Source organism: Aspergillus costaricaensis (genome assembly GCF_003184835.1).
Source record: "Aspergillus costaricaensis CBS 115574 unplaced genomic scaffold BO79scaffold_27, whole genome shotgun sequence".
Taxonomy (NCBI): domain Eukaryota; kingdom Fungi; phylum Ascomycota; class Eurotiomycetes; order Eurotiales; family Aspergillaceae; genus Aspergillus; species Aspergillus costaricensis.
The window spans coordinates 55,504-80,405 of NW_020291827.1; the positions used below are offsets into that span (position 1 = coordinate 55,504).

The 24,902-nt window shown below is 48.9% G+C and overlaps 9 protein-coding genes across 9 annotated transcripts; 4 read left to right on the plus strand and 5 right to left on the minus strand.

Annotated features, from left to right (window-relative positions):
• Positions 1-1,500: 1,500 nt before the first annotated feature.
• BO79DRAFT_271237 (uncharacterized protein) lies at positions 1,501-1,907 on the plus strand (the record flags this gene model as incomplete). Its single annotated transcript, XM_025687346.1, is given in 2 exon segments — positions 1,501-1,623; positions 1,639-1,907. 2 exon segments carry the CDS (start codon positions 1,501-1,503, stop codon positions 1,774-1,776), a joined length of 261 nt encoding a protein of 86 aa, XP_025536906.1. The 3' UTR covers positions 1,777-1,907.
• A 416-nt stretch (positions 1,908-2,323) lies between these two features.
• Positions 2,324-7,076, plus strand: BO79DRAFT_154201 (S8 family peptidase; the record flags this gene model as incomplete). Its single annotated transcript, XM_025678743.1, has 7 exons — positions 2,324-2,441; positions 2,563-3,376; positions 3,584-4,926; positions 5,000-5,368; positions 5,486-5,640; positions 5,806-6,000; positions 6,060-7,076. The coding sequence occupies 7 exons, from the start codon at positions 2,324-2,326 to the stop codon at positions 7,074-7,076; spliced, it is 4,011 nt and encodes a 1,336-aa protein (XP_025536907.1).
• Positions 7,077-7,307: 231 nt separating this feature from the next.
• BO79DRAFT_271239 (uncharacterized protein) lies at positions 7,308-7,609 on the minus strand (the record flags this gene model as incomplete). Its single annotated transcript, XM_025687347.1, has 1 exon — positions 7,308-7,609. One exon carries the CDS (start codon positions 7,607-7,609, stop codon positions 7,400-7,402), a length of 210 nt encoding a protein of 69 aa, XP_025536908.1. The 3' UTR covers positions 7,308-7,399.
• Positions 7,610-9,129: 1,520 nt separating this feature from the next.
• Positions 9,130-11,135, minus strand: BO79DRAFT_210447 (MDR family MFS transporter). The gene is made up of 4 exons (XM_025682806.1): positions 10,869-11,135; positions 9,921-10,815; positions 9,387-9,847; positions 9,130-9,322 (listed from the first exon to the last, which is right to left on the minus strand). Exons 1-4 carry the CDS (start codon positions 11,085-11,087, stop codon positions 9,206-9,208), a joined length of 1,692 nt encoding a protein of 563 aa, XP_025536909.1. The 5' UTR covers positions 11,088-11,135; the 3' UTR covers positions 9,130-9,205.
• A 1,468-nt stretch (positions 11,136-12,603) lies between these two features.
• BO79DRAFT_257581 (uncharacterized protein) lies at positions 12,604-16,577 on the minus strand (the record flags this gene model as incomplete). Its single annotated transcript, XM_025686253.1, has 2 exons — positions 12,604-16,308; positions 16,371-16,577. 2 exons carry the CDS (start codon positions 16,575-16,577, stop codon positions 12,604-12,606), a joined length of 3,912 nt encoding a protein of 1,303 aa, XP_025536910.1.
• Positions 16,578-17,692: 1,115 nt separating this feature from the next.
• BO79DRAFT_220089 (uncharacterized protein) lies at positions 17,693-18,583 on the plus strand (the record flags this gene model as incomplete). The annotated part of the gene is made up of 1 exon (XM_025683478.1): positions 17,693-18,583. One exon carries the CDS (start codon positions 17,693-17,695, stop codon positions 18,581-18,583), a length of 891 nt encoding a protein of 296 aa, XP_025536911.1.
• A 2,050-nt stretch (positions 18,584-20,633) lies between these two features.
• BO79DRAFT_38351 (uncharacterized protein) lies at positions 20,634-21,173 on the minus strand. Its single transcript, XM_025689162.1, has 2 exons — positions 20,961-21,173; positions 20,634-20,896 (listed from the first exon to the last, which is right to left on the minus strand). The coding sequence occupies exons 1-2, from the start codon at positions 21,054-21,056 to the stop codon at positions 20,753-20,755; spliced, it is 240 nt and encodes a 79-aa protein (XP_025536912.1). The 5' UTR covers positions 21,057-21,173; the 3' UTR covers positions 20,634-20,752.
• Positions 21,174-21,290: 117 nt separating this feature from the next.
• BO79DRAFT_230808 (cytochrome P450) lies at positions 21,291-22,811 on the minus strand (the record flags this gene model as incomplete). Its single annotated transcript, XM_025684119.1, has 2 exons — positions 21,291-22,715; positions 22,773-22,811. 2 exons carry the CDS (start codon positions 22,809-22,811, stop codon positions 21,291-21,293), a joined length of 1,464 nt encoding a protein of 487 aa, XP_025536913.1.
• Positions 22,812-23,736: 925 nt separating this feature from the next.
• BO79DRAFT_199638 (glutathione S-transferase family protein) lies at positions 23,737-24,879 on the plus strand. Its single transcript, XM_025681432.1, has 4 exons — positions 23,737-23,864; positions 23,953-24,087; positions 24,160-24,343; positions 24,420-24,879. Exons 1-4 carry the CDS (start codon positions 23,828-23,830, stop codon positions 24,748-24,750), a joined length of 687 nt encoding a protein of 228 aa, XP_025536914.1. The 5' UTR covers positions 23,737-23,827; the 3' UTR covers positions 24,751-24,879.
• Positions 24,880-24,902: the final 23 nt, after the last annotated feature.

Sequence of the window (24,902 nt, forward strand, 5' to 3'; positions counted from 1 at the left end):
TCAAGGCGTCGGGTCTCCTTGATGTTATGAGAAGTTTTGGGCGCATGTCTGTAAAGCCATAAGCTTTCGCAATGGCCTTCCAGTACCCCTTTCGACTTTCGGCGGTATTACAGTCATCAGCATTCTGTAGACAGAAAATTGTATTTTCTATGTGATCTCGCAGCATTAGGCACAAAATATTCTGCAGATCCTTGTCGGTCCACCCGTGCTGCAGCAAACCCTGGTTTTCTAAGAGCCAGGTAGTGAAGTTAGGCACGCCTTCGGCGAGGCGCGAAAAGCTGTAGACCAGAAGGGTACTAACTATGGCGTCCATCGAGGTACGCGCTCGATCATGGCGGGAGAAAGAGAAAGAGTGTACTTCGGCGTCATAAAGGTTCTTGTCAAACCGCTCCCGTTGCCATGCATGAATAACCTGCTCAGCTGCCTCGGTAGTCAACCGTTGATCTTCACCATGAATATACAGTATCTGTGGGCCTCTAGATGTCTTCCACATCTTATACTCTGAGCTTCTAAAAATTGGATGTGAGTCTATGAAGCCTGTTGACAGGAACTGGCGGTGCGGAAGGGCCATTGATAGTAGGGTTTGCTCAATGGCGATGCGCGATGGCGATCGATTCCAGCTGCATGATCCATTGAAGACCATGTCAGACAGCCTAGAGGTGAGCGGGCTATGCGCTTCGCCGGTGGGTTCTTCGGGTAGAGCCAACTCAGTACATATACCTAGAACCGCGGTGGATTCATCAAATACCTAGAGTCAATCCTCTAATCAGAACCAATGTACCTCACATAGACCTGTGTATAATGCTGATTGATCACTCACTGAATCAATCTTTCCCGGTGTCTCCGGATTGGCATAGATGCTAATTATCCGAGTGCGCAAGGTGATGCGGGAGCTGAGAAACAGACCGGTTGATTCCATGGCGGTCTCTGCCAACGCCCTGATTGGAGTTGGACTGATGAGATGACCCCATTCTTCTGTTTTGTGTGTCTCTAGAAACTTCCATATCCGGGCATCGAATGAGGGGGCATCCGTCCTGCGGTGGAAACAGCCTGCGAAAATCTGTCACCATGTCAAAATAAGTCCTGGTGCTCGCAATCCTTCCAACGCGTCCATATTCAACTCACAAATCTCACAGTATCGGTGAATATACTAGTCCAGCTTGTTTGATGGAAACCAGCAATCGCAATAGCCTGTAAATCCCTTGTATCAGAAACATATCCTGCTGCCAGCGGACTGTTAAGTGTGCTTCAGAGGAGAACGAACTCTTTCCACAACCAAGGCGCCGAGCTCATAAGCAATGAAGATAATAGATCGACTGTAACTAGCCTGCCTCATGTAATGTCAGTACTTGTTGCCCTTCTGTGAGAAGTGGATACGTATAAGTCTGATATTCTTAGAACACCTACCCCTTCGCCCGACCGTCGAAATTGAAGTAACCCAGCTAACAGTTGAAGTGCCTCTTTCTCAACATAGTGGCCAGTCAGATCTCCAAAGAGAAAATGACTCGCATTGCTTCGATATACGAATTCTCGTCGTTCGGTGTGAGAGGCGAAGTGATCACCGAAAACAGCCTCCAAGCTCATACATTCCGGTCGCGAGATTCCCATTACATGCACGATACTGTTGAATCTTAGTAGGTAGGGCCTATATTGCTGAAGGGTATTGTTCTTACTCCACATATTCCGATGAAGTGTCATCCTCGCTGGCCGCGTCCGGTGCAAATGTTGTCAATTGCCGCGAAAGTTCGAGGCCGTGGAAGGCTTGCCCTATCCTGAAAGCAACAGGGCCTTTCGAGGACTCTCTCGTCATCCTTTAAGGCGCATATGAATAATGAATTTCTTGATTGGAGAAGAAAGAAGGATAGCAAGCAACTTATATATGTGTTACCTCTTAGTCATTCATGGACGGCATTTTGTAAATGGGAAGTCGCGTCCGTGTAACCCTTTCTTCCCGGACCAAATTAGCCTAAGATTACTAGAGGTGGAAAGGCAACCCAGAGTTATTACCAGGTTAGTCCCGCATACTATTCCAATAATGTAACACGGGAAGGAATACCCAACAGGAGGCATGATATCCAATTGACGGGGACGCTTGAAAAGAGGGACATGCGCCTCGCGAGCTAATCAAACACTGTAGGCATTTGCTCCATTGGGGTATCACTCACATGGTGTTGCCTCGGAGCACACCAGGGGTCAATCATAGGCGTGTGGTAGTCATAAGGAGGATCTCCCCTACGTGTTCTCCCTCGGAGGCTTCCAGAAATCCAACATCAAATAAACCTATCGTTTTAGTACGCCACACCCGAAGAGGTACTGACAGACAATGAGTTTTGGCATTGATGACGAGCTCTGGCTGAGCGACCAGACTGAAGAGGAAGAATGCGGGCTTACAGAACCACATTCATTCTCCTTGGAGTTGACGTACCAAGGACCTGCTGGTGGTAAATCAATTTCTGACAATTGAGAATCCTACTGTCTCTTCAAATCAGTAACTTCCTTGTTCCATTTTAATTTCACTCCTGATGTGACTGACATCTCTGTAACACGGACGGACGAGAAAAGACTTTCGGACTCGCAACAAACCAGGCCAGCTACAGAGACCCATGGTGTCCAATTTTGAGATGGGGCGACGACGCAAATCTGCCTATCAGGTCAGCTGTCAGGCAAAGGCTATGATCCATGGCCGGTGGGGAGGGGGAGGCCAAGACTCGTGCGACTGGGCCACTCTGTTGGTGTATGAGTTCCAGTTCCATTCCTACCGTGGGTGCCGACTCAAGGCAGCCGACATTCGCTTCCGATTCGAGCCGATACCAGGTCAATCAAATGAGTTGTCTGTTGCTGGGATTCAGCCTGATCGTGTGTTCAAAGTTGCACGCACCGAGCAATCCGAGCAATCCACAACCGGCTTTGAGCTTACGCTTGGGTTCCAGCCACTGGCGGGAGCTGTGAACACTTCAATCGCCGTATCCAATTCGGACAATGTGGAGAAGGTCACAGTTCATCACACGGTTGTCACTGGTGACCGACCTGCAGATATCTACGGCGGTCAGCATGAGGCACATTTTTCGCTGTCAGAGAACGTATCACAGCAGGACGGGATTCCTACGCGACTGAGAGCCTGTATTCTTTTGAAGCGGGGAACGGAGGATGACTTTGCTTGTGTTCCCTACATCCATGTCACTCCAGACTTCAAGACTTGGGTTGGACAGGTGTTCTCGTCTCGGGACAGGGATGATCCTATCCGATTCCGTCCCTCTGAGCCGGCGTTCAATCAGCTGGAAAAGGGGATTGTAGTCGACGCGGAAAATCTGGGAGCCACCAATCTAGATCGGCTGTGGGGTTGTACCATGTACACAACATGCAACGATGTTGTGGAGTCACTGTAGGGAAAGGCTGGACGTAAAGAGAATGCTGTAGCCTCAGTTCCCAGACCTAATGAAGATAAACATTGTTGACTTTCAAGGTGAGCGTGGCCTGTATGGTGCTATGATGCTACTTTCCGCAAAGTCAACTAAATGTACGGGGACCTAGATCATTTTCTACTACTGGTACTTGTCATGGTCCCTGCCTCAATATCACATAGTGTCTCTCCGAGCTCTCCGGCTATGGATAACTTTGATCTCGACGCTACACCTGACGATGCCACGTACAGTGAGGCAGAGTGCGAGTGGGAGGGATTGTCATGGGAGGAACGAATGAAAGACTTCACGGGGCAGTTAAGGAATGGGGAGACGTGGGAATCAATTGAGTCAAAGGTGAGCAAGTTTTGCGACTATTGTAACAGAGATGTTCCAACCATACTCCATCACCTGTCCAAGGACAAGTTTGCACATGAATTCTATGACCTTCCTGAGTCTACGCGCGACTGCATCCTTGATTCCCTCCTCCGAGTTCATCTGCAAGAGCCCAGCACAAGTGCAGACCACGTTCAGACCAATACAATAGGGAAGGACAAGCACCCTTATCCCATTCTCACAATTGCCCTCGAACATAACAATACTGGGTTCCTCAACACTATCGCGACCCGTTTTCAACACCATTTGCCACTCCTTCTCACGATCTCCCATAGAGGTGATGGTCGCAACCCACTACACGAGGCATTTTCAATTCTTCTTCGGTGGCAGAAGAATGTGGCTCGGTTTAAGGCCTCCAGCTACAGGCAGACAAAGAAATCAGAGTTGCGAATGCTCACGCTGATCATCCAAAAGTGGGTCGAACTGGCTCCAACTTCAGCAATGGTGGCCAAAGACGACCTTGGGAATATGCCTTTGCATTATGCAATGCATTATAACCTTTGCTACTACTTCAACTCCGCAGTTTACCGACCCGTTGTCGTCGCTCTAATTGACAGGAGCCTCTCTCGCCGGATGCAGGCTGGAGATCAACTGAACAGGGATGGGAAATCTCCCTATCTGATTTATCTCGATGGTGAAGCCAGCTTTGCTGAGAAGGAACATATTGTATCGTCTTCGACGCCTGATACAGTGAAACCAGCTTCTGGGCAGAAGCCAGATCGGCCTGAACTCGGACTCGGAGGAAAGAAAGCGGAGAGCAGAATAAAGATGGGTGAAGAAGCCAAGAGCAGAAAGACGCAGCCCCTGATGCCATCGCGTTCAGAACTTCCCATAATCGAGAAGGGCACAGCGCCGCCTCATTTGGCACATTCTCGCACCCAAAATAATCCCCAGCGTTCTCAGGATAACGGCAAGGCTATAGGACCGGCGTCTGACCCACAGTTCCCATCGGCGATGCCGCGCTCAAGTGCAGCCAAAGAGCCGACACCCAATCAAATTCAGCAAGATGAAGCTGACGACAGAATCAGAATGCAGGCTGCAGATTCAATTCGGCAGTACCTCAGGATGTGGTACATACGAAACATGTCCGACGTGGATGCCAAGACTTTGCTGTATGGCAATATCGCCTCAGGTGGGTACGCACCATTTGCAGATGTCGTCCCCTGACTACTGCAGTATTAATGTTGTTGTTCGTTGCAATCTAGACAAGAATTTGTACTTCGATGCCACACACCTGAGAGGACGGGGGGCAGCGCAGATTGTCCAATTGATTCGTAAACTAACCCACGCTGGGGGGTTCGAAGACACTCTGTCCTACGTGAGAATTCCCCAACTGTCAGAGCCAGACGGGCTCCCAGAGTCTGTTATCAGAGCCAATTTAGCCAACGAGAGCAGAGGGGCCCTGGTCCGACGCGACCCCTTAATATCCGTCTTCGATGAGCTGGCTGTTGCAGGTGTACGGCGAATTCTGCGGCTCCAGGTTGAAGATAACAGCGATGTTCTGGCCCATTCCGACACAGCTATTGAAAGGGCTATCAAGGGCCCAGACTCCCGTGACGAGTCTGCTTCCACCAGTACTCGGACGGAGCCCTTGAATATAGAAACCTGGTAGTTCTCTCCCTCACATGTCTCACTTTGGACCACTACGAGGCTCACAATGTACTCCAGGGATTGGAGAAAGCCAGACATAGACCTTGGATTGATCTACAATGTGGAACCCGAAATAAAGACTGTTCACCTGCACTGGAGTGGGGGTCAGACTGTTCTTCGTGGGTGGGTGGACGCAATCCTGGAGCTTTACCCAGAATTCAAAGAACTAACCTTGATCCATCTCCATGCATATCAGGTATTGTATTCCCTGTGCTTCCCACTACCTTGCCTTTGAAATATTGGAAGAAAGACTAACCCCAACATCTGCTTATCCTAGGGACTCGAGAGTAAAGAGCGAACAAAAACCATGATGAATGGCTTTATAGAAAGGGTGGAAAGGACAACAAAAAACAGAGTAGAGGTGAAACAAGAATCCCACCAGAGAAGGGTCATAGACACCCGAGCCGATAAAGAGCCCCTCCATACCCATAATCCCAGCGATTCCGCAAGCGAGAATCGGTGCTCTTGGGTAGAACGGATGGAACAATTCCGCGATGCGATGCTCAAGGTGCATGAAGTTATCCTCGAAAATAATTTGGAGCCACCACGAGTCACGGTAGGATTCGGTTTGCTCGTATCACAATCAATTTAATACTAAGCACGTCAGTTATACAGGTTGCCCTTATCGACGATGGTGTAGATTACGCCGACTTCGACGTGTATCCACAGACATCAGTGCGAGGGTTTAGCTGCTACCCCCGCATTGGGGAAACCGAGCACCCATGGCACCATTCCAGCAACGGGCATGGGACAGCAATGGCCAACATGATCCTCCGAATTAACCCTTGGATAAATCTTCTAGTCATTCGAATTCAAGACGGCATCTCCTCCGCGAATTCAGGCTCGCCCTCGCGGACAATCCAACCCGAAAGCGCTGCCCGCGCCGTTGAGGCTGCCACCAAGAACAATGTCGATGTAATTTCCATGTCGTGGACCATACGCAAGCAAAAATCACAAATTCACAGCTCGCCCGTTAGTCCCGGATCATTGGGGAAGAAGTCAATCGATGAGGCCGGAATCGAGCAACTGGAAAGGGCCATAACGGAGGCGGCGGACAAGAATATTCTCATGGTGTGTTCTGCGGCGGACGATATAGAACTCCTCGGAAAGGACAATCTGCCCTTCTGTGCTGCGAAGCATAATATCTTTCGCATCGGTTCTTGTGATTCGCAAGCGCAGCGAGACCCCATGACTGAAAACAAAGCAACCATTTCCTATTTTCTCCCAGGTATCCAGGTCCCAGAAGCACAACGACCACACTCTGTGAAACCAATTTTATATCATGATGGGTCCTCGATTGCCACTGCCCTGGCTGCAGGTTTAATATCTATGATTCTTTACTGTGCTCGCTGCATGGCTCAGTGTCGAGAAGCTCAAGATCCCTCACAGAATGGGCCCAGCGAGACCACCCCATTTGAAGATTTGGCAGAAAAGCTTCGATTGCATCATAATATGCAGATCGCTTTAAGGAATATTGCCAGATCACACGGGTCTGACGATCCAGAAGACCCGAAACAACTTCCTGTGTACGGCCTTTTTGCGGAGACAGCCAACAAGTTAGAGACAGCCATCGGGTGGCAAAAGGTCGAGAGGTTAGGGGAGTTCGTGAGGTATCTTTGTCATGACGTTTAGGTGGCCTAGTAAAATGCTCTCAGGTCTCAAATGCTGCCTGGATAAGCTCGGTCTCCTGCTCTAGACACTAGTTTAAAGTTCGATTAATATTTTAGCCTGGTATCTACTTAGGGAGAGTGCCTAGAAAGGCGCCATTGGTTCAGTGCGTCGCAATACGCAAGTCTACCAATAATATTGCCCGAGCGACAGATTTCCTATCACGAGTTTATACAGCGACATATATACCCTACCCGTACCTCTATACCCTACAGCTATACCTCCTAGCAGCCACACTGTACTCATCCCGAGTTAAGCAACCCCCCAATCGTCCTACTCAGTACAAGTCACTGATTCTGCGACGCTAGATCGCGCTGCAGTCTGTCATAATCCGCCCAGACCAGAGTGACATTCTGGACCTGATCCCCCTCCAAAGGCACAGCACTCAGCTCAACAGTGTCGGCCCCTGACGCAGCAGATGCTGCATACCAGAAGGGCCCACCACCCCCATTCTCCAGATCTCCAGCATTAGCCTCAATCAGATTAAGAACGCTCATTGGCTATTAGGAGTGAATTATGCTCACTTTATGTTGGAGGAGAACATGACATGCTTTTGCAGAAATATATTCAAGTTTGAATCCATAATACCAGGACTCTATCGGATACTTGGTTTAAGACCAGGTATCATCGCGTCTTAAAGCAATGAAGAGCGAATAGCCCATTGCCACTTTCTATTTCGAAGTGTGATAGGCTCTGAATAACCGATAATAGTTGTATGTCGTTGCAGCTAGTGTGTCACTTCTGAACTACGGTATTCAACAGCCATCTTGACTTGCTTAATATGAGCATCGACGGGCTATTTTGCTCAAAAATACATAGAGGTGGCCAAAGGTGATACTGTTACCAAACCTCAGGAACCTATTTGCGCCACCTAGGTAATGGACCCTGTTCAATATCGTAGAGACATAGAAAAAAAATATATATAATATTACCGCAGATCATAACGCTCGCTCAATCATCAACAGCTGACCATTCGACCAGAAGCAATTCTTGGTGACGTCAGTGATCAACAGGTCCAGCCGATATTCGAATGGCACAAAGGCCAGAGTCTTCCCGTCCACTCACTCACTATTATTGGTCTAATCGTAGGAGATTACTTTTCCCATTAGACTCCACATACTACGCTAATGAAACTACTTCGGTTAGAAGCCAAGCATATACGTACACGGTATCTTAATTTATTTCGATTTTTGATAAGGCTGACATTCTTGTTTTGTGGCATTGCTCATTTCGCACGCTAAATGACAGGATGTGCGATTTATCTTTACAGCTATTGGCATAGCAGTCTGTAGTAGCTCTAAAATAACCTTGAAAGAGTCCACAATATAAGCCCAAAAACATTTCCCCATTGTAATTAGCCCCTTTATATGACGAGATTTCCGAAGTCAAAGAACACAGCATTCAGTTATATTGCAATTGGTTTCTCATCATTATATAGCAATCCTAGACATGTAAGCCTAATCTGACATAGAGAATTTGGACGGTCCGTTGGCCGTAAGTTGCCTCATAAAGTCACTGCCTAGACAATCCATCGCACCACTAAATTAGCCTCTAACAGTTCGCCCGATCGGCCAGTCAGAAACTTGAATCCATCCTCTGATCCACTGTGGATCTGTACACAACAACAATCCTTCGGGAGATGCCCGATTGATTTATCCAGCTTAATGAGTTCTCCTGGCCGGTGATTGCTCGACCTTGCTCCGCTTTTGTGTGCGTCAGTCCACATTATGTTCCGCCGGCACACCGGCGCGCGTGACGGGAGTGAGAGGTAAGGGCAGCCTCATGCTTTCTTGTGTTTTTGCTCTAGCATAGTTGAGCAGGTATTCTGATTGTTGCCCAGAAATTCAATGTCTCGAGCGAATTTCGCCTACAACTACTTATCAATGTTAGTAAAAAGCTGTATTTCGACATGCGAGACATACTTGGCAGCAGTCGAAGGGCCTGCGTGGTCTTGAAGTTTGATAAGTAGTGGTCAGTTGTACCTGTGGACAAGCGGAAGTTGGAGATGAGATGAGAGTTTTATTATCATTATCGTACACAGAATTGAACAGAATAGTCAATCACTAGAAATTCTCCCACAATGAGGGAAACATCTACTTCTCTTCCGCTACAGCTTCCTCTGGTCCAGTTGTCGCTTTCTCGGTAATCCTCTCCCACTTCACCCCAAAAGCCAAGAAAAACGCCGCAGCTGTAGTCCCAACAGCGACATACTATAATCCCACCTGATTAGTTCCAAATATCAACAGTACCAGTGAAAGAGAAAGCAACACTCACGAAGGTCGAAGTAATAGCCTGATTATAAGCCTCCAGAACCAAGTCCAGCAGATCCGGAAAATACTGCTTGACTGTATCACGCACATCTGCCATCCCGGCAGCAGACACCAATGCAATCTGATCGGCATTCAAACCAGCATGATCAGCTAGTTCGGGAAGTAGAATCGAGCGAAACACAATACCACCAAGGGATTGTGTAATAGTAGCCCCTAAGTACTGGAAGAAGAGATTCAATGAAATCGCGGCAGGCATAAGCTCTGGCTTGTCGCGAACAGAGTGCTGGATAATGAGCGACGGCATTTGCTGTGCCATGCCGACACCAAGACCCTGAATAACTTGGAAGCCGATCCAGTGGCTGGACGGGGTATGGAAGGTCGAGAAGTGCGTGTATAGCGCCGCGGCTGTGCACATGAAGAGGGGGCCGATATACAGCCAGGGGTTGTAGTAGTGGATTTTGCGTGCTGTCAACGCTGTGTCAGATTGTGCTCTAGCTTGATACGGAGAATAAGTGGGGTCTGAGTATGTTGAACGCACCAAAGAAGCCAGCAGAAAGAGTTCCGATTATTTGAGCCAGCACCGAAGCCAATGTTCGCGTACCACTTTGCAACGGACTGGCGCCTTCCACTACCTGGAACCACTCGGGGAGATAGTAGTTCAAGATACCAACAGACCCAAAGTGGAAGAAGGAGAACAAGACACTGAAGGTGATTGTCCTTCTGGCGACGATGTTTCCCGGTATCATTGCGTCCTCGCCTTTGTAGCCTTCCCAGGAAACAAAGATCATAAGCATGACACCAGAGCCCACAAAGAGTCCGATAGTTGTCGCTGAGTCCCATGACTCTTTCGTCCCACCCCACATCATAGCGAGCAGTAACATAAAAATAGATGGAATGAAAATGGCACAACCAATGAGGTCCAAATCGATAATCCGTTGGGCGGCCGTCCGATCCCGTTGTATGGATGGGGGTCTGAAAAAGCACAGCATGGTAAGCAGAGTCAGAGCACCAGGGGGAAGATTAACCCAAAAACACCACCGCCAAGTAGCGTACTGCGTAAATGCACCACCAATGACGGGTGCCAGAATAAGCCCCATGGCGAAGCAACTGCTGCATATGCCGAGGAGCACTGGTTTTGATTTTTCGGGAGACACAGTGAGGACGATAACGAAGCCGCCACTCGCGACCCCGGATGCCCCGATACCTGCAATGGCACGGCCCGCAATAAAGGTATTGCTGTTTGGTGCAAAGCCACACACCAGACTGCCGATTAAGAAAATGGAGAAAAATGATACATAGATCCAGCGAAGCGGAAACATTGAGCTGAGCTTTCCTGCCAACGGAGTCAACGCGCATGTTGTGAGCGAGTAGGCAGCTGGATACCAGGCTAATTGTGCGGTATCGTGAAAATCGGCTGTGATTGAGGGAATGGCCTAGGCATGTTTAGATATCCCGACAGAGAAAGAAGGGGGAGTAGTATCAGTACAGTCGCAATGACAAAAATGTCCAGAGACATCAGAAACGCACCAAAGCATATGCCTACAAAAATGGCAAAGAGCTTGAAACCGTGCATCGCATTCGGGTTTGTCTCTGGCACCTCATTGTTGACTTCAGTACTGACCGCATGCTGGCCTTGGGTAGAAGCATTAGCATCCTGTCCTGAGTTGATAGTTATGCCGGTCTCAACTATGGAGGATGCAGCCATATTGGGGATATAACTACTGATGATTGAACAAGCAGTAGAGGCTCTTGATAGCTGAAACTTATAGTCGAGAAATGAGTCAAACTGATAGCTCACAGGAGGCTATTTCGGGCTCGTGATCGGGCTCGGGAGAGTGATGGACCGGCGCGATTCCTGCGACACTTGAACGTCGCCGGTTCCTACCGTACATCCCTGCGTAGCCGCCTCCCTAAACAGAACTATGAGTCTTAGTGTGGCTTTGCTGGCATCGTGAGAGAAATCTTGTCGCTGTGCAATGATAGGAAGCAAAAGGGAGTGAATACACAGAAATATGAATTTCTAATGCCCCCTTCCAATTTATTAGCCGTTGACTCTTTGTTTACTTTGTTTCCAAATTTGTCCAGACATTTAGGGCACATTTTGCGTCTGGGCGGAAGGTGATTGACGGGCCGGCCAATCGGCGCCAACTTTACGCTTCACCCAGCTGAGCCTCGTGGCTTCTTACCCCCCCTGGTATGCATCAGTCCAATTTCTCCTAACTCCTATCAGCGAAGCCTTACGAAATCAATTTGGGTCGACCTCAGCCTTCTACTACTAGGGAATGTTATGTACATTTCTACTTCTCTTTTATCTATTTTATATCCCAAAACAATCCCTCCTCATTCTCCTCATTCTTACATTCTTTCATTATATACTATTTATGCACCACTCTGTGAGGATCGTGACAAGTAACATTCAACCTTTTAGGCTCCTAAGAGAGAAGAACTCACCCAAATTTAAGAATAATAATATCCAGGATAGTCTCAAGCGTCTGCCACCATTCACACCTGATAGGAATATGTAAACGGTTATTAACGGAACATTGGAGGTCATCGCTATGCGTAAGCTGGGTTAAGTCCTCAATAGTCCTTATGCAAGTAGGTATAGTACTTCTGGAAATTGGTGTCACCACCTAAACATTTCGACTGTTTCTGGAACCCCAATGTCAAGATAAACAAAACTATATCCAGAATAGACCCGGAATATCAATGTTCCCATTACATTATTCATACTGTATCATACTTCATAGATCATATGCTGTCATATCTCGTAGTTGAATGGCCAGTCCTTGGTAATAATGAGTTTTGGGGTCGAGTGGGATTTCATCGCACATCCCACGAACATAATACAACCCACGTTGACTTGGCAAAGTATGCCCGGCACAACCTCAGCTCAATTAGCTCATGCTTGCATCGCCTCAGCTCACGCTTTACTTATGCTCGCTCACGGTCAACTCAAGCTCAGATCCAACTGCCTCACGCCGCTCATACTCTCGCTCAGTCTCACTCATGATCCAGATTCGGGGGCCTCCTCGTCATCTAAGCAGCTACCCTGTAAGTGACGAAGAATGCCAAGTTCTACGCGACCCATATGGAGTGCACGGTTGTAGGACCCTCCGAAGAACGCCTGGACGGGATTCACTGCCGCCAATGTGTGCTCCTGTATCTTTTCATGTCAAACAGAAAGTTGTCGTACGTGATGGTAATGAATGGCCATCCCTCTACGATTCAGGCCATCGTTCCCTAATTTTGGAGTCTACGTTGACAGACAATTTTGCCTGCGTGATAATATCCCAGGTCGAAGATTCTTTCACCAACCACGCCCAGGTCTTCCCAGGGATGAAATGAGTCTTATCTTTCGCCTCCTCCCTGCTGCCGCACGTGTCCAAAACGTCACTGATGAGCTTGTCATATATTCTCTGAGCTTCGTCAAAGTCCTCTGCTTCAACGAGAATGCATCCATGGCGTAATCTGTTATCGAAGTTGTTGAAGCTTGAGAGGTCGATGATATGCTGATCTTGGCCAGCAGCAGCAGCGGCGGCGGCCTGCCTGTGCAGCACCCTAACATGTTCCGCCGCAGTTTTCCAATTTTTCTTTTTCTCATAGTAGCTGACCAAAGCTTCGTGAAGCCGAAATTCGGCAACCCTGTTACCCCTGGACATGGCCAGGCGCAGGTTAGACAACAGTCTCGTGCTCTCTGGGTCGTTACCGCGCTCTTCAGAAACGCCACTGTCACCCTCATTGTCCACTATCCAGGCTCCGTAGATGTCCGTTTGACGAACGCCGAGTTCCTCGAACCACCAATCCCGTCGCGCCAACTCCTCTGTCAAAGCCATTGGGGCGCCGAATCCCGTGCTATCTTTTCCTATTGGTGGCTCATATTTCTTCCAAGCTGCATCGTACGTCCCATCAAATTCATCAACGCTATCGCGAAAGCTTGTCGAAAAAGGGGCCATGTGTTTCATGGTGCTGATCGCTGTTAGATAGGAGTGCATCCGCACGACATCGAACTTTACTGGTTGAGATACCGTTGCCGAAAGAATTTCTAGAGCCTCGAAAGCGTATTGGCATGCTTTCTCGGCATGTTCGTGGGTTCGAGTGTTGAACTGTCGAAGCTGTTCAAGAGCCTTGAGTGATAGTGAGGAGGCTCGAAATACGCTCGCCTCCCGATCCTTCCAAGGCTCAGGACCTGCAAACATGAATTTGGCGCAGGATTCAGCCCAATGGATTGCCTTGCTTAGGTCAAGGTCTGCGAAATGGCCCGTGAGAGCTAGACTGACGCACGCAAACGTGATCATTGCATCGTCTGACCGTCGATTAAAACCAGCTGGTGGGGACTGCAGCATCTCCAAAAATCTTTCCGAGGCCTCTGTCAGAACTGACACATTCAAATGCTCAACCTCACCAGATTTGGCGAGTTCCCACAACCTATACAAGATGTAGCCGATGGATTTCGCGACGAGCTGGTCTCCAAGAACGATACCGAGCTGCTCGAAATTGCTGATCTGTAGCTCGACCGATCGCAAGAAATTGGAGGATTCCAAGAGCAATTGCGGCTTAATATCGACACGCTCTTCGCTACTCGAGAAGAATGCCACGCCTCTCAAGCAAAAATGCGCCATAAAGACTTTTACCGTGCGGTCACTCCAGGCTTCGTTCGATAGAATATCAAGAAATTCTGCGACTCGTCTAATAGCGAGTGACAGAAGAGGATGGAGGCGGAAATATCTCCGGTCGTGATGTAGACTTCCTTTCGGTAGTTTGACGGTCTGCATCCAGCCAGAATCTAGCAAATATTTGTCCAAGAAGGCATTAATATCGTTACGAGGAGGCACTTGCTGATCATACTGTGGGAACCAATATGCTAGAGCATCAAACCAGTCCTCGTCAAAGACATTCCACAGAGGTGAGAGGCCCAATAGCACTCTTCTCATGTTGGGAGTCGTTGAATCACATAGTTCTAACAGATCTCCGACAAGACGCAAAGCACTATCGTTCTCATAAGGTGGTGTGCTCCCGTATTGCAAACGATTGTAGAGCAAGAAGGGCGCTGAAACAGACTGACGAATCTGTTCTGTTCGCATGCTCGCTTGTCTTTGAAGCACTGGAATGCACTCTTTCATCGCCAGGGGATTATTACCCAAGTGACTGGCCAGTAGAGCTAGGTATCTGGTGCTTTCAATGTCCGAATATTGTTCTCGAACATTCATTTTGCCAAGCAAATTCGATGTCAATTCTGCGGCGCCAAAGGATGATAGCTTCTGTACTTCAACCGTGCGAACTCCTTCGTCTGCGAGCCATGTTTCTCGTGATCTCGAGGTGAAGAGAACGAACGCTTGCTTGTTCTTGATAAGACCGAGCCATCGTCTGATGACTGTGCGACACTCCTCTGCTTCTGCAATCGCCGTCGTTGTCGCATCCGGTGGTAACGATGACACTCTATCCAGATTATCGATAATGATCACTTGACCAGGTGTGTCCGAGAGCAAGTCCAAACTGAAAGGCAGGGACCAAAGCGCGGCCCTAGCACGAAGTAGGGAACAGCTCCACGGCATGGCCATATCAAAGTATGAAGAAGCCATGCAGAACTCCGTGAACGGCCACCACCAGCGGAGGAACTTCATCATCGCAGATTTTCCGACTCCGGCCATGCCCTGGAGCAATAAGAAACGGTTTGAGCCGCGCGAACCAGCTTTAAGCAGCTTTGACTCAATTTCTAGGATGTATTGCTCCCTGTCAACAAGAGCGCCGACTTCTTCCTCGTACGCCTTTATGGCAGACCTTTGAAGAAATCGGCGTCCCTGATGAATTGGATCAGAGACTGGGATCCTTCTGCTTGGAATCAGGTTTGTATTAACATACAACACAGGGATGAGGTAATCAGGAAGGGTCACTTTCACCCCGAAAACCGCATCGCGTAATGGTAATGCGATAAGTGCACGCCGTGCCTTTGCAAGGGATCCTACAACATCCACGGGGAATTGCGCCAGTAGATGGCCGAAGAACGACCGCAGAAAAATGTTCGCAGCGCTAGCAGTGAATTTGAAGGACATAGCAAGCACCGAACGGATGGCTGCGTCTACGAAGGTGCGAGCCAGGTTGGATAGTACATTTCTAGTGACTTTGGCAGACTCACAGGAGATGAGACAGGCTGTCTCGATCGAATGGGCTCTGAGCAAATTGGCAATTTCCGTGGCGCGGACACGATGCTCTCTGTTTCCGGAACTTGCCAGGAAACTCAGGTATGCTATGCCGTCGGATGTGCAGCCGTGGACATCAAAGACAACCATGTCGAACCATGCACCGGTCCCGCCTTGTCTATGCCATGTCTCGGTCGTACGGGAAAGATGAGCAATTAATGCTTTGAGCGTACCTGGTCGGGCAACATCTAACACGACTCTGTTACTCTGATATTGTGGCAGGCTGCGGAGAGTATCAACGACGGCGCGAGATCCTAGCAGAGGACTAATGTCGTCTTCTTCATTCGGTCGACTTGCAACTAGAAGGATGTTGAACGCACGGTGCAAGGCGGACTGCACCACTGCCGAGTCTGGTGTTGTCGAATTCGATGGGGTGGTTGGGTTTACGGTTCTTTGGATGAGTATCCGCTGCGATTGCGCCTCAATGAGGCATGCTGCGCAGAAGGCGTACTGGGGTTCGTCTTCGGATTGTGAGATGTTCAGCGTCTTGAACGTGTTGCTGACGAGCGACCAGATAGCTTGTAATTCTGCCGGTGTCTTCTGCGCAGAGGTTGCGCTTTTCCTTTCAAGTTGACTTTGGATCCTATGTTTTGGTCGGCCGCAGGCGCTCCAAGAGTACAGGTGCTCTAAAACCTCCCAGTGTATGCTATGAAACAAAGACTGTGGATCAGAATCCTCGATCTCTATAGTCATGAGTTCATCGACGTCTTTCTCTGGAGATCTGATCTGCCCACAATGCGTTCTTGTTAAATCTCGTGACCAAGGTCTATAGAGTTTCTAAAACGTACCATGAGCATGAAACCAACGAACTCGGCAAGTCTGAGCTGTCCGACCAAGCTTTTCCCGTAATCCTCGACTTCGCGCAGAACCTCGTTCGCTTTCGCTGTCTCATATGGTTCCGACGTTGAATGCTGCTCCAGCAGCCATTTCAGTCGACTCTCGTCCGTGTTTTTCAATAATTTCCATGGATCTGTGACTGATTTGTGGTCAACCATGGGCACGGTACGTGCATGCATCAGGGCCACAGACACTCATGCTTCATAGTAGCACTGCTCCATGATAATTCCACCTCCCATGTGCCTTCTCGAACTTCTCGAAGCTCACGTATTTTCATGTCACCTTACAATACATATGAAACGACTAAGAAGGTACTGTTGTGAGTTTCAATTAAAAAGAAGCAAGTCGAATGTCGAAATAGCAGATGAAAGGGTTATGCTGGGTTGATTATTTGGTAATATTGGTCACCCTTTATAGTACAGAGATAAATCAAACTGACCGTTGGGTTTGCAAAGGCTTTGAAGATTCGAAGCCCGCAGGGTCATTCTTATACCCTTGGTTTACTAGTAAGTCGTGATATCATCGTCCCTCTTCAAGTTAGCTATGTGAGAAGGGCTGAGTATATAAGGAACAGTTTTCACATGAGAACTGTCGATTTATTAGGGTTCGTCACATCCTCCCCCAAGCAGTTAGGTCCAAGGAGACTGGGGTGGATGACCCAAGATCCCATGTAACCATTCGCATCAATCCAAGCATGATAAAAGCTGGGAGGAGGCAAGCAGCGTTGACCATCTCGCATTGCATCGATCTAGCGCCTCCAAGCTGTACGGGTTCCACGAACAAGTCTTCCCACGTCAGATGGGGTGATGTCGATTGGTCCCAAAGAGCCATTTTTGCTGAATTTTGCTCTGGAACACGCCCGTATTTTCAGCCCCAACACCTGAAAAACAAGCGTAGGTGGAGGCTGAGTAGTAGCCCAGCCAGATAAAACAGCTTTGATAAGTCTGCAGTATTTCGTTCACTGTGATAGGCTCATTGTATAAGATTCCTTCCATCGCAACCTGCGGGGTAGATCATGGTCTAGAATCTCGTATCCAAAAAGGTAGCTGTCATGGCGGCTTGGAAGGCCGCCACTTGAGCTCGAACCACACAACCATACGAGCCTTACGTGACTTCTTCTTCCGGGTGGCTAAAACCTTTCTCTATAACTCAGCAGACAAGAAGGCAGAAGGCGAGAGAGCATTTGCATAATCATACGTTCCACTTCGAAGCCGACTGTGTTTAGAGAACAATTAAAAGACGAATGCTGGCCTCGTCCTCTTCGAGCAAAACCATGACCACCAGCAGATCCAAGCCTACCTTCGCGCTCATCGACCGCCTCCCCGCCGAGCACCACGCCTCTGTCTTCCTCGGCCGCATCGTCAGCGACATCTTCCACCCCTTACACGAGTACTGCCCCGAAGACCCGCGCGCAGCCTTACAGCACACACCCATCGATGTGGCCGACACCTCCGTGTCCGCCATCCTCACCGCAAGCCACTCGGCAGCGCTGCGGGCGAAACTCGAGGGGATCTTCGGGCTGACGAAGAGTCAGAGCAGTAGCACTGGGAAGCAGATCGCAGGAGATATGGTGATAACGCGTAGCTTGCCGCAGCACCGGAAGTCGTTCGTCGCGGTGGTAGGCGCGCACCTTGACGAGATAATAAAATTGCTGGAGAACAATGGCGGGAAAGGGTATATGGTCGTGGGGTTGAAGACGTGCCGGGACGCGGAGATCGGGACATCACGTACTTCGAAACGGAAGTCTGACGTTGAGGTTTCGGTGCCGGCTGGTCAGATAGCGAGTATCGCGTCGCATGGCGCTGTTGATCCGGCGTTGGTGCCTAACCCGACGGTGGGGTGGTCTCGTGAAGTGAGCGCCGATTGGCTGGGAAGGAATACAGCTGAGGGAGAGCAGATCTTTGCGCTGCAATATCGAGAGATTGGCTTGAAGAAACATTTCTTTTCCAGCAAGCCGTCAACGGCGAGGTATAAAATGTTGAAGATGGTGGACTGGGGCGAGGGAGTGTATGGTGAGAGTGAGGAGGGACGAGAGGTGGTGTATGAAGATGACGAGAGCGACGAGGAAGGGGATCAGGACGAAGATGCAGACGTGCTTCTAAAGCAGCTCGTGTCTGGTGCAAGGCCAGGAGGTGAGACGAGCGAGTTGTGGTTGACCGAGTGATCTTGCATCACACGCTCTCCGATCGGTAAGAACATTGATATGTGTCTTTCCAAGCTACCCCTATCCATGGTCTGAGACTGGTACTGAGTATCATTGTGCAATGAAATCTGTAGCCTATTTATGAGCAAGCAATCATACATGTATACTTCGTACACTTCTTGTCATCACCTCCAAACCTCTAACAGATTTGGCTCGACGGGGCAGATTAAGCCGCCTTCTTCCTTGACTCAAAGCGATCTCCGTCAGAGTCCAAATAACTGCAGTTCAAATTGTAGGAGATCGCCAAAAAGCCTACTTCTTTCCTCGCCGTTGCGATGTTCGATACACCATGGCTTGCCAGTACCATCGCACGTGGTATAAATGTCGATATGTGTCGAGCTCGTTCACTTTCTTGGGCTCGTTTACATCTATGGGCTTGAAGCCTCCAGTTGATTTGTCGTAACTTTGATTGTCAACACGTTTCCAGCATGGTGGGATGTCAACTTACATCCGACGAATATTCTTGACCTCCAATCTTGAAGCTCGTACGTGCACCACTTCTTATGGGCTATCTTAAATGATAGTATCGGCTTCACCCCAATCTTGCCCACCATCTAGTGAAGGCCCTCAGATGGTGGGTATTAAGCTGTACCGCTTCTTCCCACCAGGGTCGCCCCAGCAACAAAGCTCCAGGTCAAATGGAGGGCCAGGACAGCGCATAAGATTGTACACATCTTGCTAAACAGAGGATGGCTCCTCCGCGTGAGCCGAGCGGCACGTTCCGCAAGCATCTGATTAGTGGTGGACGCACAGGTTGAATGAACCGATTAGTCTAAGCTTCTTGCTGACGTGGAACCGCTCGCCCCATGCAAGCAGTTGCTTTTGTATGACAGCCCAATCAATGTTTGTGTCATCAAGGCGCTTTAAGAGGTCCCGCTCGGAGCGGTCGATGACCGATACTCGACCGTAGTATATTCAGACGCAAGCGGTCTCGTCTTTCTAAGCGAAGCATTTTCAACTTAGCCTCGAGGAAGTACTCCCAGTATGTGGCAGGCTCTAGAATCAAATCCTGCTGTGTCCTTTGACATTATCGTCCTATTGTTGACTGCAATCCTTCACTTGATCGAGTAGTGGATATAGAACGGCGGGTTTTCGTCGTATGCTTTATCGGGATCCCAGTCAGCGTACCGGCAGAGCTGAAGTCTCGCTGGCGTATAATACTGACTATAGTCTTCAAATGGGTCCCATGGCTCCTCCTTTTTTGGTTTCTTAATAAAAACAAACTACATGTAATATTTTATCATGTATTGGTCAAGCCGATTCCGAAAATGACAGTACGTCATTCTCATGTTCGGGTTAGTCTAAAGCGTCAATCACTATCACTTTTGTTAGAACCTGGTGACTGGATGGGTCAAGACCCAAAGAGGTTGAACAAGCAGTTTACCAAACTGCTCTTTCAGCGATTTTGAAACAATATCTGGGTCATCGAGTAGTGCTTTCCGCACGCTAGCAGTAAGCCCAGGGAAGCTAAGCACTAGCTGCCTTGCGAGAGTCGGGAGAAGCCTTGTGGTACCTCGATCACCTTCGCCCCCTCTTGGAGAAAACGCTTCCAGGCCGTGTATACAAACTATGCTAAAGGGAGCTTAGCGTTTCTTGGCACTGGGGTTTGAGAAACAATGAAAGTGCAAGTGGTGACACCGATTTCCGGAGCACTGTATAACAACTATATGTTGTCTGAATATACTGGAACAATTGCCAGGCATGTCTGGCTAGGACTAGAAGAAGGGCGGCACCGATGGAAAAGCTCCTTATCCTATATTGTATATAGGTACTGCAGCCGAGTATACATTCACCTAGATGATCAACACTTGACGTAGCATCCACCGTATCCTCCTCTTTTTTTTTGGAATTACCCCATCCTTCCTCATATCCACAAGTCGCGTCCCACACATTAGAGCGACGCGTCGCTATTGGCCAGGGGAGTAAAGTGGATTTTGGCGATTCTTCCAATATCTCGGAGATTCAAGAGCTTCTATTGGGTAGAGAAGATTGGAAATGACCGGTGAATGCGTCGACGGAATTAGTTACCATGGGCCCGTGATGATGTTGCCATTACTTGTCAAGTAATATCATGATATGAGGTGTTATGACGGAATTTTGTGCGGGTGCTTCACTGTTTGAAGAAAAGAATCATGCCTGTAATGCTGTCAAATTTCTCGAATCTCGCCAGTGGAGTACGTAGAAACAACGCAGGGTACGATGTGGCAAGTATTTGCCGTAGCTGAACACAAATAAGTATACAAAAAGCAAAGCGGAATAAGACGAAAGGTAAGACTGATATTGCATATGAGTATCGCATTTATCCAGTCACCTGTGTAGCCAGCTATTTGTGACTTACTGCTCCCTCTCTGTTATTTGTCCATACTCTTGCTTCCAATGTATTTGATTCTTTCAAGGCGTGTGTTGTTCCCTGCCGACTTAAGGAGAAACTCATTTTTCTCTATCTTGCATCTCCAGTGTCTGTCTCCATGGCCCTGGGGCTGCGTATTCCTCGCTTTGGTCAGGTGTATCCGGGTTTGACTGAATTGGATAAAAAGACATGTTTGCAGCATGAGTTCGGCGACCTGGCGGATCATAAGCGGATCTGATATGACCGAATCATAGCCAGTAATTCTTAACCCCGGAGGTGGATCCACGAGCGGAAATCTTATCCATCACATCAACCCCCCTATTGAGCCCTTCTAACCCTCACGATAAGAGGTTTCTTATCCCAAAACCACCAAATCCCTTGCTTCTCCCAGGCCGGCACATCCACCCCCGCTAGATCATACCTCCACAACAACCGTGCCAGAATGAGCCGTAGCTCCATCCAAGCCAAATTCTGGCCTGGGCAATTATGTGACCCCAGTGAAAATGGACTGAAAGCTTCTTTCTGCTTGCTGATATCTTCTCCCAGCCACCGTCTCGGGGCAAACTCACCCGGCCCTGTGAAATTGCGGGGTGCGCGGTAACTAGCAAACGGAGGGATTGAGACAATCATCCCTTCCGGCACAAATTGCCCAGCCACCCTGGCTCCACCCCGCGGGACCTGTCTTCGCATGGCATCTGGAATAGTTGGGCATAGGCGCATGCCCTCCATCAAAACTGCGTCGAGATATGGGAGAGATTTCAGCCGGATGGCTGTAATATCCTTTTCCGTAGGGAAGGAGTCATGGAGCAGGTCTACCAATTCACGGAGGGTCCTCTGGTCCCGCAGAAGATAGTTGATGACTCCCGTGATAATGGTCGTTATTGACTCACTCCCCGCTGCGATGATCAGCATGGAGTTCACTTCCATCTCCTCCTGTGTCATGGCACCCGATGCCATCATTATTCCCACGAAGTCCGGTCGCGTGGCAGTACTAGGAGTAGTGGTGGCTACTCGCTCCGCCACCTTTTCATCCGTGACCTTCCACATCTCCATAACTGGCTTCAGGGCATCCGCTGGAGTGATGGCCATCATGAATCGATAAAGCAGAGGATAGAATTTCATCGAGCCAACAACGATGGCAGCTTTAAACTGGCTAACTGTTTGCACCCAGGGATGGTACCGCAGACCCTCAAGGCACCCAAATGAGCTACCCCAGGTGAGATCACCTATCACGTCGAAGGCGAGGTAATTGATCCATTCTACAAGGTCTAAATCAGCACTTTGGGTGGCACTGTCGCCCCCACTGCTCGTAATCTTTGCGTCCAGCTTAGCAAAAAGTGCATCGATATATTTTTGTAGAATCGGTTCCTGAAGTGCAGTGAATTTCTCCGAAAAGCCTGGTGCCAGGTTCTTGCGAAGACGGGCATGATCAGCCTCCGAGCAGGCAATTAGATTTGGTGCTGTCTTGCCGGGAGGTTGGTCTTTGTATTGATGCGGGCGGACAAATTCACGGTCTGATGTGTAGATGTCCCGCCAGGCGCGCGCGTCTATGAACGAGAGTTCATCAGGTGCAACACGGACAATGTCACCATATTGGGTGTGGAAGTCATGTATACGATGAGGAAGTTGGCCGCTGATATTGGTGAGAATAAAGGGGAAACGGAATGCACGCCAGAGGGTAGGGCCGGGGTAGCGGGCGAGAGGATGGAGAAATAGATTATAAATGATGAGGGTGGTGAGATACTGACTTTCTAGTTAGTTTGACTTGCACAATTCCCGGAAATGGAGATGAGCACTTACGAGGATAAGCAGGATGGTCGCAAAGATGAAAAGAGCCATTGCCTTGTGGTGAAGGAGGAGAGGGGTGTTGGACGGCGAGATACTGAGAACAAAAAAAAAAAAAAAAATTGGAACATACAACCGGCGAGGAAGTTGAAAAGTACGGGGTGAGGCAGCCTCTCTGTACACCGGGCATAATCGGTAACGATCGCAACATGATTAGCGAGAGGCGGAGTTTACGTTCTAAACTAGCATGAGGGCTAAGCATACTAGTTCGCTGACACTAAGTAAGATCCGGGGGTTGAATGGAAACAAGAAAGTGATGTTGCCCCCACAATAAGCACTAAATATGTCCCTTAACTACGCCGTATTTTACACAGGGCATGCCACAGTAGGTTCAGGACATACAGCGCCCCAGAACCGAGGGACCCACATACGGAGTACCCTATGTGGTTCTCGTTCTGACAGCCCAAGCAGAGGGCATATCTAGTGGTTCTATTTGCCGCACGGGCCTGCGACTGGTAGCTAATTAAAAGTGGCCCAGACATGACAGGCTCGTTAGTAGATAGCATCCTACTCCGCACCTGAAATAACAGTTCATGTAGTATACCTGCCTGATCAGGCTAGTTGCAGCTCTATGGTGCCAGGGGTACCTCGCTCTAGATTGATCGAGACAAGGCAAACTAGATACCGTCCTACCTCCGCACCTGGGATCACCTAATTCCTGTCTGTGTCTTTCGCGTATAGTATGTCCGGATCTGCTAAGGATCTCGGTCCGCTGATCCATCGGTGCGTCGGGCGGGAAATTCCTGGACCGTATGCTGTCGGAACAAAGAAATGAGGCGAAGTAACCTCTCTATCTCGAGCTAAAGTGCTTCTGATGCGTTAGTGTAAACATCTGCTCCACCACGCGGTAAGCTCGATTTTTCGGCCACCAGTCCAGCCTGGCCTTGTACACATAATAGCCCTTGTTCCTCGCGACGCCCTCGCTGGTATTTTCCTCACTCTCAATTTCAAGCGCCGTTAATTCTCAGTTTCCGAAAGGAAAACAAGAAATAGAACTTAGCAATTCCAACATGACGTCCTTGCAGCCCATCAAGCTTTTCTGGCGAAGTACGTTCCGTCTCTCTATCTCACCCTTGAGTGGTATGCCCACTACGTCAAAGAAAGCAATACTAAGAACCGGAAACACGAAATCCAGACCAAGTACCCAACCCCTCCAAAGTCCTCATAATCCTCGAGGAACTTAACCTTCCATATGAGTCCTCATGGGTCGAACTCGACGGCCTGAAGACCAAGCCCTTCACCGACGTGAACCCTAACGGCCGAGTTCCCGGTATGTAGAATCTATCCGTTCCTCTACAACACGCCATTATTACTGCAGGTCCTGATGAAAGTCGATTCATAGCTATCATCGATCCCAACACCGGTCTTACCCTCTGGGAATCAGGTGCCATTGTCCAGTACCTCATCGACACCTACGACAAAGACCACAAAATATCCTACGATACATTCCCGGAACAATATCAATTGATCCAGTGGTCTTACTTTCAGGCCTCGGGACAGGGCCCGTACTTTGGACAATCTGCATGGTAAGTTAAAGCTTCCTACCCAGATTTTTGCGCCCAATTATCGATCCTCTGACACTTTTCATGTCCTTATCTAAAGGTTCAATATCTTCCATGAGAAAATCTACGGTGAATCCCCCGAAAGCGCCAAGGTGCGCTACGGTGCCGAGGTCAAGCGTGTAGCGGGCGTGTTAGACTCTGTTTTGAAGGAGCGCGATTGGCTCGTGGGCGACAAGTGCACGTACGCAGACCTGGCGTTCGTTATGTGGAATATGCAGATTGCGTTCTTCATGGCTGGTCGTGAAGGCGATCAGGCGTGGCGTCCCGAGGAGTTTCCTCATTTCACACGCTGGCAGGAAGCCATGCTGGCGAGGGAGTCGGTCAAGAAGGTGGTTGGGGTGTTGATGGATAAAGAAGTGAAGAGCCCTTGATCAGATTGCTGGGTTTGATGATTAGAAATATCTAGATATTTGCAATGTTCGCCGGTGCAACCTTCGATAGATTTCTTTGGTTATATATTTCCATTCCTACCTACTAATGCATTTGTCAACGTCATGAACACACAAAGCGCGGTAACTGCTCC

What these genes read in the sequence shown, in the direction of transcription:
- BO79DRAFT_210447 (XM_025682806.1), bottom strand. Translation starts at nt 11,087, where the DNA reads ATGGCTGCATCCTCCATAGTTGAGACCGGCATAACTATCAACTCAGGA. An exon ending in ACATTTTTGTCATTGCGACT is followed by an intron (nt 10,816 to 10,868) that starts GTACTGATACTA and finishes AAACATGCCTAG; the next exon opens with GCCATTCCCTCAATCACAGC. An exon ending in AGGCTATTACTTCGACCTTC is followed by an intron (nt 9,323 to 9,386) that starts GTGAGTGTTGCT and finishes GTGGGATTATAG; the next exon opens with TATGTCGCTGTTGGGACTAC.
- BO79DRAFT_38351 (XM_025689162.1), bottom strand. Translation starts at nt 21,056, where the DNA reads ATGAGTTTCTCCTTAAGTCGGCAGGGAACAACACACGCCTTGAAAGAA. An exon ending in CAAATAACAGAGAGGGAGCA is followed by an intron (nt 20,897 to 20,960) that starts GTAAGTCACAAA and finishes ATGCAATATCAG; the next exon opens with TCTTACCTTTCGTCTTATTC.
- BO79DRAFT_199638 (XM_025681432.1), top strand. Translation starts at nt 23,828, where the DNA reads ATGACGTCCTTGCAGCCCATCAAGCTTTTCTGGCGAA. An exon ending in CATCAAGCTTTTCTGGCGAA is followed by an intron (nt 23,865 to 23,952) that starts GTACGTTCCGTC and finishes CACGAAATCCAG; the next exon opens with ACCAAGTACCCAACCCCTCC. An exon ending in CCCTAACGGCCGAGTTCCCG is followed by an intron (nt 24,088 to 24,159) that starts GTATGTAGAATC and finishes GTCGATTCATAG; the next exon opens with CTATCATCGATCCCAACACC.